Genomic DNA, 12,560 nt, shown 5'->3' on the forward strand with positions numbered 1-12,560 from the left:
GTTAAAGTCTAAAGAATCATAAATATGTATCTACTTTTCTTTACATGCTTGTAACCTGTGAAATTAGATGAACCTGCTAACTATGGAACTATAATGTAGATTGGCATTCATTCCAGATAGTTTTGATGGCCAAATATTATTGAAAGCATAAGTTTTGCTCTATCAATCCAACTTTTAATCCTTGGAAAAGATATGTCCAGATCTCCTTAGTAAATATAAAATTGAAGATGTGCAGTGTCTGGCACATGTGAACTATAACTTCAGAGGTTTTGCACAGTGAGAGACCAGACAATTTCCCTCCAGGATTCTTCTAGGATATGACATCTTCACAGTGAAACACTTTCAGGGTTAAGACAAGGACGTCCCAAATGTCATATTAAACTGATCAATGAAGTTAGGATGGCAGATAAGGCACTTGCTATGGTTTTCCTTATGTCACTTACAGCATTACAGATAAAAAAGATTCTAAGGAACTTAAATATAAGAGACAAATCAGGATGAAAAAGAAATGTGGAGGAGAATTACCACAAGCATAAGATGGAAAAAAAAAAAAAAAAAGACCCTGGAGGATTCAGTGTGGGGGAACCAGAATCAGAGGGCAGAATGAAAAGAGGTAGGGAGGGGAAGAAAGAAAAGGAAGAGGGTCGTTTCTAGGTTTTCCCATTTACAACTTTCCTTGGTCTTATCCCTGATGGCACCGTGCTCCTCAGAGCCTCTATGATATCTTTGTTCCGGAGGCTGTAAATGAGAGGGTTCAGCACAGGGGCGATGATGGTGTAAAAAGCAGACACCCTTCTGTCCTGCTCAGCTGTGTGGTAGGATCTGGGGAGCATGTAATTGTAGATGGAGGCTCCAAAAAAGAGCAGCACTACCACTATGTGGGAGGAGCAGGTGGCAAGGGCCTTCCTGCTGCCCTCAGCTGAATTCATCCTGTGGATAATGTGCAGGATGAAGGCATATGACATGGAGATGATGGATGTGGGAATGAGGAGCATGAGAACACAGCACAGGTACATGAGCATCTCGTAGAGGGATATGTCAGAGCAGGAGAGCTTCAGTAGTACAGGGGCTTCACAGAAGAAGTTCAGGATTTTCCTTGAGTGACAGTAGGGGAAGCTCATGGTCATGGGGGCAAACACAAAACCATCAAACATGCCCAGGAACCAGCATCCAGACACTAGGATTTGGCAGATTCTCGGCTTCATAAGCAGTGGATAGTGGAGAGGTCTGCAAATGGCAGCGTACTGGTCATAGGCCATGGCAGCCAGGAGAGAAAACTCAGCTCCAGCAAGGTTCAGGTAGGAGAACATCTGAACCCCACATCCTAAGGGGGAAATTGTATTATCTCCTGTGACCTGCCCCACGAGCATCTTGGGCACAGTTACACATATGTACATGAGGTCCATGAGGGAGAGCTGGTTGATGAAACAGTATATGGGGGTGTGAAGGCGGGGCTCCATGTGGATCAGGAGGATGAGAAGGGCATTCCCAGTTAGAGCCATCAAGAAAAAGACAAAGATTAAAGTATAGAGGAAGACTGAGTATTTGGTATGATCAAAGCGCCCAGTGAGGATGAAATTTGTTCTTGAAGTTTGATTCTCTGAAGTTTCATTCCCTGAGTACATGGTTCAGCTTTCAGTTTTAACCTGGGAAAGACATTAAGAGTCATTGTTTTTAAATATTTCATATATATATGATTTCTTAACTTATTTCCAGTAAAATATGTGCTTTTAGACATTTCTCCAAAAGCAGGATTAAATTTATGTGGAATCATGATACCAAATCACTGTGAGACCACACCACCTAATGGTAAGAAGTCTAGGGTCAAGTGTCAAGCAGACCTGGGAAGCTGGACCCCTTATGAGCTGTATAAAGATAGGATGCATTTAAACTCAATAAGTCTTATTTATTTAACCTAAAATTGAGAATTTCATAGGATACACCTCATAGGACGGCTTATAAAGCTAACTGAAGTCTGTAACACAATGCGTGTTAAGTAATTCACTAAGCCTCCACCCCACTTTTGGATACGGTAGATCTCCACAGGCACTCATTAACGGATTGAGTAGCTCATGAAATGTTTATATGAATATTGTTATAGAACTAGCACCATAACCAAAGTTCTCTGAATACTCGGAAGCCCGATGAAATGTCCTCAAATGGATTCTACCCATCATATTTCTGCATTAACTCCATTGCACTCAGTAAAAAAAAAAAAAAAAATTAAACTGTTCCTCATACGATTGAGTTCAATAAGCAGCCCCATGAATAAATCACAAGCAATCACAAGCAGAAGGAGAGCCCAGTTTCCTGAGGAGAGAATCTTGGAGCTGCAGGGTGCAGGGCCAGAGAGCAGCGGTGTGTGGCTGATCCTATTCACAATCCCAAAGCAATAGTTTAAGACATTTGATTTATTAGTTGTTAGATACTGAGATGATAACTCAAACCAAACTCGCTGCAGTCGAGTTGATTCCAACTCATAGCGACCCTATAGGATAAAGTAGAACTTCTCCATAGAGTTTCTGAGGAGCGTCTGGTGGATTCAAACTGCCGACCTCTTGGTTAGCAGCCATAGCCCTTAACCACTACACCACCAGGGTTTCCAGTCAGATGATATTTATAGGAAATGAGGATTAGTTTGACACATTAAATTATAACTTTCTTTCTAAATATTACAGAAATAAAATCTGCATATGCCTTAAATAGCAAGTATTAAGTTGAAAATAATTTTTCCATTTGTATTAGTTTCCTGGGGCTGCTGTAACAAAATGCCATAAACTGAGGGGCTTATAAAAAACAGATATTTGTTGTCTCACAGTTCTGAAAGCTAAGTCGATGTATTTTCCTGGTCATTCTCCCTCCAAAGTCTTTAGGAAAAGATCTTGTCTCTTTCAGGGTCTCATAGTTTCAGGCATTTCTTAGCCATAGATGCATCTTCACATGGCTATTCTGTTTTTGTCTGTCTTTCTGTGTCTCTTCTCCTCTTTTATTATGATACCACTCAGATTGGATTAGAACCTACCCTAATCCTTTATGACCTACTGATAATTTAACTGATAATATTTTCAAAGACCAGGTACAACTAAAATGTTCATATGCACAGGGATCAGGGGTTGGGACTCAGCATAACTTTTTACAGAACACATTCATTCCATAACAGTCTACCCTCTGTCCTGACAAAACTCATGTCTTTCTCACTCATCTCGGCGCCACCAAAAGTTTTAATTCATGGAGGTAGAGCGAAAATAGTGGAATAGATAGATGCTTCTGGCAAAACCTCTTACAACAAAGACCCAAAAAGACAAGTGAAATTAGTATATTTATGATAAGCAAGGAGCCCTGAACATCAAAGGCAAGTTTAGAAAATGAGCTGAGGAGCAGGGGGAGGAAGAGATGGTTCAGAAGTGGAGAGGAGTTAACAGACCTGAATCAAGGGGAGCCCTCAGACACCATTTCTGGGAGTGGCTGCAGAGGGCTGGTACTAGCATTCGGCCACAGTTTCCACAGGGAGAAGCAGCCAGCCACACAGCCTACTCACACCTCCAGAACCAGAAAATAATGTTGCTTTCAGCAAAAGCTAAGTACTTGCGTATATTTTACCTCATCCCCCACCTCCACTGCTCCCAAGCCAGTTTCAGTGGCTGATTTCCCTGGGCCTGAGATAGGCCCCGTTGAGCACCTGGAGCCATCCTCCAGGCCTTGGAGAAAGAATAAATTTGCAATTGGGGGAAAAGATAATTTGCCAGCTCCACTAACCCAGGGAGCTCAGGACAGAAACGGCTCCTGTCAAGGCATAAATGGCCTGTGGACTTTGAATACCTTTTCCCCCTTCCAAGTTGTAATTTCTATACCACATAAGAACACAAACCAGCTAAGTTCTTTGTCATTTTATGAGAAGGATTGCCTTTTCTCAAGCATCTAATAATATGTTCATCATTTCCTTTCAATTTCTCACTAGAACCATATTTAATGTCCACATTTTTAGCAGCATTCTATTCATGATTACATATGTATACATATACTCTTTTTAGAGAAGAGTATATAAGCTTTCTCTATAGCCCTCTTCACTTCTTTCTGAGCCCTCATCAGGATTACTTTTCATATTCTACCAGCAGACTCTTCAAGGCAATTTAGACTTCCTAGCATGTGTTCTTCATATGGTCACCCTTCCTCTGTATATCTCTGTGTCTTTTCTTCTCTGACACCAGTCAGATTGGATTAGGGCCCCATCTAACCTGGTATGACCTCATGGGGGCTTGTCTGATAAGATCTTCAAAGACTCAGTTTCCAAACAAGGTCACATTCACCAATGCCAAGGTTTGGGATGTCAACCTACCTTTTTTTAGGGGTGAGAGGGGCACAATTCAATCCATAACACCTTGGCCTAATAATATATTTAGTGCTTCATTTCTATTTCCTAGATCATTGCATGGTGCCTGGGGTCTTAAAAGATTGCAAGCAGCTGCCCAAGGTACAACAATGGGCCTTAATTGCCTGAAGCAACAGAGAAAGAAGAAAAGTCATCAATAGGAGTAAGAATGGAATGTGTGGCTAATTGTCTCCATTAACAACCGCCTCATTTACCATGAGACCAGAAGTGCAGGATGGTGCCCAGCTACCATTACTGAATGTTTAAATAAAGGACTCTATAGAAGAATCCTGACCAAAAGGGGGAAAATGCACAACAGAAGTGCAAATTATCAGGGACTCTAGACTTTCTGAAGCTATGGAGGCTGGATGAACCCCTAAAACTATTGCCCTGAGTTACTCTTTAAACCTTAAACCAAAAATATCTCCTGAATTATTCTTAAAACCAAACAATAGTTAAACTTAATTAGAAAAAACAAAAAATCTGCTCTTGTAAGAAATATCTATCTATACGGGATCAAATTGACAATAGCAAATTGGACGATTAGATAGGCAACTTGAGGGACAATTAATTTATGTCAATGGGGGAGGAGCAAATCAGAACAGGAGGGTGAGAATGGTAGCACAACTCAAAAATATAATCAATGTCATCGAATTGTACATGTAAAAACTATTGAATTGGTGTATGTTTTGCTGTGTATATTCTCAACAACAACAAAATAAATAAAAATTAAAAAAATGAAATGGAACAATTGAAGATGGATAGGATTATCAATTGAAGATCTTAGGTGTTAGTGAGAGTAAAATGGATTGGTACTGGCCATCTTCCATCCAACAATCCATATGATCTCCTATGTTGGCAATGACAAATCAAGGAGAAACTGTTGTATTTGTTGTCAAAAAAGAATTTTCAAGATCTATCTTAAAGGACAACGCTGTCAGTGATAGATTAATATCCATAGGCCTGCAAGGAAGGTCAATGATTATGACTGCTATTCAATTTCATGTACCAACCACAAATGCTGACAATGAAGAAATTGAATATTTTTATGAACTGCTGGAGCCTGAAATTGATTGAACACACAATCAAGCTGTATTGATAATCACTGCTGGTTGCAATGTGAAATTTGGAAATGAAGAAGAAATAGCTGAAAATAGGGCCTTGGTGATACAAACAGTGTTAGAAAACACATGATAGAATTCCATAAGGTCAATGAATTAGTTATTGGAAATACTTTTTTTTAACTACATAATCAATGACTATACAAATCAACCTTGCCAGATGGACTGCACAAGAATCAAATCAACTACATCTGTGGATAGATAGGATGGAAAACTCAATATCATCAGTCATGAGAAAAAGCAAGGACCAAATGTGGAATGGGTTGTCAATTGCTCCTGTGCAAATCAAGTTGAAGCTGAAGAAAATCAAAACAAGTCTAAGAAAGCCAATGTACAACATTGAATACACCACACCCATATTTAGCTTGTATCTCAAGAATAGATTTGATACAGTGAACACTAATGACCAAAGGCTAGATGAGTTATGGGATGACATCAAGGACATCATACATGAGGAAAGTAAAAGATCATTAAAAAGACATGAAGGAAGGAAAAGACCAAAATGAATGTCAGAAGAGACTCTGAAACTTGCTCTTAAGTACAGAGTAACTAGACTGAACTGAAAAGTAATTACATAAAAGAGCTGAACAAAATATTTCAAAGGGAAGTTCAAGAATACAAGGATAAGTATTATGTTAAAATATGCAAAGACCTAGGGTTAGAAAAACAAAAGGGAAGAGCACAATAAATACTTTTTATTAAACTGAAAGAGCTGAAGAGAATATTCAAGCCTTGAGCTGCAAAGCTGAAGGGTTGTATGGGCAAAAATTAAATGACACAAGAAACATCAAAAGAAGATGGAAGCTATGTACAGAGTCGCCGTACCAAAAAGAATTGGTTAACATTCACCCACTTCAGAAGGTAGCATATCATGAACTACTGGTCCTGAGAGAAAAAAACAAAAAACCCAGAAATTTCAGGAAATCTAACATTAAGAATTACATGAGAGATACCAAAAAGAACCAGATTCTTTGCTCTTATATTGCATGTTTACAAAGATCTGAAGTTGACATGTTAACAAGCCATGGTCCAGGCAAAGAGACTAACAAGGCTTTGAGAGCTTATCCCTTTTCTGTTCCACCAAAGAGAAAATTTGAGCCAAACCAGCCAAGTGAAGGGAATGCTGCTTTCACCCTCCCAAGAGATTGACTGGGTTTAAATTAATGGGACAAAGTAGGAAAGTTACATCCATTTCTTCATGTTTAAGAATTAAGATATGGCCCCACTGGTTTTTAAATTTCTTTGTGCTGTTGAACAAGGATACAACTAACCACATTATCATAGCCAAGAAGAATTTTAAATTTGTAATTAATATTCTTTCCATTTTGTATTGACCCTTTCCTGGAGTACCTACCTTCTTTAAGATTCTCTCAGAATCCTTAGTTCCACACCTTCCCACTCCCAGTTATGTGTAACTTTCCACTGAATGTATACACAGAAGTCAAATATGATTGCCATTTAGGTTTTTTCCTATATCCAAAAGGGGCAAATTATACATGTTTTAAACAGTTAGTTTTCAGTTTGAAAAGCCTATTTCTATATTTGATATGCTGTTGTTCTTGTTGATAGTTGTGTCTGAGTTGATTCCGACACTGTAAATATGACTCAATATCAGAAAGGCAGGATCATGCAGAAAATAAATACCATAATCAGAACTTGAATCCAGAATTTATCTAAAATCCCATGTCCTTCCCCTTAGACACTCCATTATTAAATGCTGTCTGTCTGTGACACCATGTGTCATCCTATGATGTCTTTAGGTACTTTATTGTGTTATCAACTTTCTTAAGTCTTTAGCATGGGAATTATATCTGCAGTTCATGTTCCTCTCCCATGCAAACTGGTATATTTAAAAGCACCTTATAGATTCATATGAAAAGCAGTTACTGCATAATTGTTTCCAAATTGTGTACCTAAGTTTGTCACCATGGCCCCCAAAATTCAAAAAAATCTGGATCTGAAATGGTATCCACAAGTCTCTGTTCACTTTTCTATTTCCATTGGAATGCTTAGCCTAGTGAGATTGGGACAAGTTGGAGGAGGCCAGGTGGCAGAACGTATTACAGTGTAAGAGAAAAAGTTTGGTTCAGATATCATCTTTGTAAAAACTAAATGCGTAAACTGAGATAACCCAGTGTCTAGAATCAGTTTAGCTAATTAAATAAAAAGAAACAATGTTACACTCTACATTCCTGTGAATTTCAAGACCTCGATGATTCTATTTTCAAACGTGGTCTTAGCTTTCCCAATGAGAGGGCTAACCTCCATCCTATTTCCCTAACCTCAAAGGCTCAGAGAATTGCCTAGAACATTGTTGTTCTTGTGTGCTGTCAAGTCCATTCCACGTCATAGTGACCCTATACAACAGAATAGAACTGCCCCATAGGGTTTCCAAGGCTGTAATCTTTATAGAAGCAGATTGTCACCTCTTTCTCCTGCAGAGTGGCTGGTGGGTTCAAACCTCCAAACTTTTGGTTAGCAGCTGAGCAGTTTAATCACTGCAGCACCAGGGTTCCTTCCTTCAAGATGAGCCTCATCAAAACTGGATGGCATAATTTAGGAATGAAAAGGACAAGGCAGGTGAGCTGCCTTTTTATCAGTGTCCACAGTATGCTGGGCACTATGCTAAGCCCTTCTCAGCAGGTCTTGGCTACAAACACTGACAAATGCATCTGCTACAGTGGATTCTGATGCCAGGAAACAAAATCAGCACCTTCACTCCTTCACTGGAGTCCACCTTCCACTCCAGGTTATTGTTCACCAACATCTTGTGGCTATATTCAGTGTAGATACCTACATATTTCCCGTCATAACATTGCTCATATTGTTTAATTATTATGAATTTACTTCATTCATATCTGTCTAGATTCCAGTAGCCCAAAAATACCCAGATAAGATGACAAGTTCTGCATGAAGATTTCTCCACTCTCTGATCAGAGACCTATGTGAGTCGGAACCAACTTGATGGCACCTAACAACTAATCAGTGAGGGTGTCACACCTCCAAACATCACAGTGCTTTCTCTATACTCCTGTTACAAACCTTTTGTCACTTATTCCTGTAGTTATTATTTTCAAATTTCAACAAAAATTCCACAGAAATGATACTGTTGTGTGTATAATTAAAATGAAAATTAAGATGATATCTGAAAATTACTTTAATATGGTATCTGTATAAATATAAAAATTGCAAACAAAAAACTAAGGTTTAAAACTCACAAGTGGAGGATTAATAAATTTGAATAGATAAAATTGAAAAATTATTCATACAAAATTTTATAAATATTATAAAATCATTAGTGAATCCCTAATGTTATTAGCATTATCTACATATATAGTTCAATTTAGAGTTTTATTATGTTCAATAAATATAATCAGATAGAAGGAAATAAAATGACACAATAGCCAATAAAAAGTCCCATCATCCTGAATCTTGAAGGAACTTTGGGGGAGCAGCACCTCAATCCCTCTGTTGGACATACAGGAAAGCCAAGAAATAAAAACTTGTTCTTGTACAGCCACTGAGATGTCGAAGATTTTTTTTTCCTGCAGCATAACCAAATCCATTCTGACCGATCCACTATTATATTGAGTGTTGCAGCACTGTGTCCCCATATTACCTACCTTCCTCCCTTGCTTTATTTTGTTTTCATAACATACATCATCATCTAGCATACTATATTTTTTTTTTTCTTATTTACTCTTTGTTGGTTTGCTTTCCTGAATTAGGAGGGCAAAAACATGTGTCACTTTTGTTATCTTTTATTCTCTAGCTTTAGCACAGTGCCTGAAACATAGTACTGCTCATTTATATCTGTTAAGTGAACAAATAAATGGAGGGAAATGAACATGAAAGAACAAATTATGCAACCCCTTTGAGGAAGGAATTGGTACTATGTCACAAAATTGAAGATGTTCTTACCCCCCAATTTAGCACTTCTGGAAATATTCCCAAAGGAGAATACAAAATAACGTACATTGCAGCACATTAAAAACAACGACATCAAAACTATTAGAAACAGTGACTAATAGGGGAAGAAATCACATTCATCTACAGTAAAAATGAATAGATAAATAATCCATGTATCAAATTATTAGAAAAGTTAAAAAATAAAGTGAAGGGAAATATATATTGCAAAATGATGAATGTAATTACATTTATCAAAAGCCATACTGATGTTGGACACATATCTGCAACAAACATTAACAAATACATAGGCAGAGTAAACGCCAACTAGAGAAGAAGCGCTCTTTCTCTGAGATATTGAGGGGAGGGGATCCCAGATTGGCATATACAGAGCTTCAAAGCAACTATGATATTTTGGTAAGATTTGAAATAAAAATATCAAAATAATAAGGTTTTTTGGAGTTGAATTTGGGACTTCATGAGCAGTATATTACATATGTATTTTTCCTCATGTAACAAAAACATGTTTTGATAAAATAAATCAAAGAAAAATAAATTATACTTTCATCAAGTCTGAAATTGGTGCCTTTCTTCTTTTCAAAGTCTTGTTCCTGAAGATTTCCTGGGGTATTGCCTAAGTTTTGGCTTTTTTGAACTGATAGTTTAACGACAAGTAAATTTCAAATTTTTAGCTTACGTTAATCCAAATTTCAGATTTTCAGTTTACATAATTACGTGCTCCTGTTTATGCTTTGTATTTTAACATGGAGTTTCCCATTCCAATATTCCCACTGAGAAACTTATTTTTAACTTATGTGATCAATTTCCTCTCAAACTTTGCCTTAAACACAAAGAATTTTCATACCATTTCTCAGGCCCATTGTTTTTACCTTGCTTACTGCATTATAACCATTTCTGAAAAGTGTCTGGTTGCTTGCATTTTAGCTCTCTTTCTTATGGTATGTATTCATAAACAATAGATTGTGAACTACTCTAGGAGCAAGTGGAATATGTTTCACTTTTGAATATAGACAGTACCTTGCTAAAGTAGAAAATTGAGACAAAAAAGAATAATTGAAGAAAAAAATGAATGAATTCTCTTTTATTTCTACTATGCTTCCCTATCTAGTGGAAATTTAAAAAATAAACGTAAAGGAGCAGAAGTCCAACCAGAGCTGTTCTCTTCAGCCAAAGCCTCCTTTACACCAGCCTGCATGGAATTCTAAAAGATGATTGCGTGATTCAGCTAGAATCTGACTTGGCTCAGGGATCTGTCAGGAGCATGGACCTGGTTTTGCAATGCTGAATTGAAGAGTGTTATATTGTCTCTCCCCAAAATATGTGTCAACTTGACTAGGCCATGAGTCCCAGTATTGTGTGATTGTCCACCATTTTGTCATATGATGTGATTTTCCTGAGTGTTGTAAATCCTATCTCTATGATGTCAATGAGACAGGATTAGAGGCAGTCATGCTGATGAAGTAGTACTCAGTCTACACGATTAGGCTGGGCTTAAATCAATCTCTTTTGAGGTATAAGAAAGAAGAACAGAGAGACAGGGAGACCTCATACCACCGGGAAACCAGAGCCAGGAGAATAGAGCATCCTTTGGACCCAGGGTTCCTGCACTGAGAAGCTCCTCGACCAGGGAAGATTGATAACAAGGACCTTCCCCTAGAGCTGACACAGAGAGATAAAGCCTTCCCCTGTAGCTGGCACATTGAATTCAGACTTCTAGCCTCCTGGACTGTGAGAAAATACATTTCTGTTTGTTAAAGCCATCCACTTGCAGTATTTCTGTTAGAGCAGCACGAGATAACTAGGACAAAGAGATTAAGGGTTCACTGAGGTTTTTGGAGCCCTGTTGGCACAGTAGTTAAGAGTAATGGCTGTTAACCAAAAGGTCAGCAGTTCAAATCCACCAGCCACTCCTTAGAAACTCTATGGGAGCAGTTCTACTCTGTCCTATAGGGCTGCTATGAGTCGGAATCCACTCAGTCGCAATGGGTTTGGCTTGGTTTGTGGTATTTTTGATTTGACATGATTCTACCTTGTCAGACTATTTAGATAAACTTTGGAAGAGGACAGTAAATTTCAATGCTTCACAAATCTACATGGTCATGAGCACGGGTTTATCTGCAACCAGAGAAGAGTTAAATTTAGGGACAAATTTAAATTCTATTAAAATGTTTGATTACACTCAAAGGCAGATCCTGGTGAAGTGGCTTTTTCCCACAAGAACAACAAAGATGAGCATTATTACATACATACTTAAAAAATTTTTTGGAATACCTGATATTGTGCACAATCCCAGCCTCTTCTTGGATGGTCTTTTCTGGTTTACTACTTTTTGTGTGATTTCAATTATCAATATGGGGTAATTTAAATAGCCAGAAATGACTGGGAGGATTAATGTGAAACTACCAATTGGGTGATAAAAAGGTAGCAGACTCTCCTTAATAACTTGCACGGGTTTAGAGGCATGGCCTGCTTTCTCTGTATTGTTGCATATTTGGGGGTCAGAAGAATAAAACCCACAGAGTTGGCATATGCTGACAGAGATTGAACCCCATATTTGAGGTATAATGGAGAAGAATATGGCTTCCAATAAGGATGAAATGTCTAGATTTAGAGTATGGCTTGTTTATACTGGAAACACCACAGGGACCATGTGTCCCACCTCACCAATTAGACTTTGAGTGATATAGTGGAGATTTACGGTCATGAGATCATGATTATTCCCTGTGTGGGGTGAGGAAGGGAGTTTTACTGTCTCATTTTACCACACCATCCACAGTATCCACAACAGAATTCTAATGAACACAAGAACATACATGATTATACATATACATATACATATGCATTTTGTAGCCTGGGACATTATATGAATTGATAAACTGTCTAAAAGTAAATTAAAAGCCTCTAGAGGTCTTTAAAATCCAGGATTAATATATACTTACAGAATAACTAAAATGTACCCACCATTTTTATTATTTTATTATCTCTGTGAAGACTGCAAAAAATGTAAATATTCAAATATGTGATACTTCCTTAAACGGTGAATGACAAAAATTGTGATTTTGGAGCTGGGGAGTTACAGCATCTACAGCAACTACAGAAAGGCTTCATAGGTTGTAATAGGTCATGGCACAGAACAGAGACAG

General features: G+C 37.9%; 1 protein-coding gene across 1 annotated transcript; it reads right to left on the bottom strand.

Annotated features, from left to right (window-relative positions):
• Window positions 1-650: 650 nt before the first annotated feature.
• LOC126067925 (olfactory receptor 2T3-like) lies at window positions 651-1,625 on the bottom strand. The gene has a single exon (XM_049870160.1). The coding sequence runs from the start codon at window positions 1,623-1,625 to the stop codon at window positions 651-653; it is 975 nt and encodes a 324-aa protein (XP_049726117.1).
• Between the last annotated feature and the right edge of the window lie 10,935 nt (window positions 1,626-12,560).

The sequence above is a fragment of the Elephas maximus genome, chromosome 2, assembly GCF_024166365.1.
Source record: "Elephas maximus indicus isolate mEleMax1 chromosome 2, mEleMax1 primary haplotype, whole genome shotgun sequence".
Lineage (NCBI taxonomy): Eukaryota > Metazoa > Chordata > Mammalia > Proboscidea > Elephantidae > Elephas > Elephas maximus.

Bases quoted from the DNA above. Each gene is read 5' to 3' on its own strand.
- LOC126067925 (XM_049870160.1), bottom strand. From the start codon at position 1,625: ATGTACTCAGGGAATGAAACTTCAGAGAATCAAACTTCAAGAACAAAT.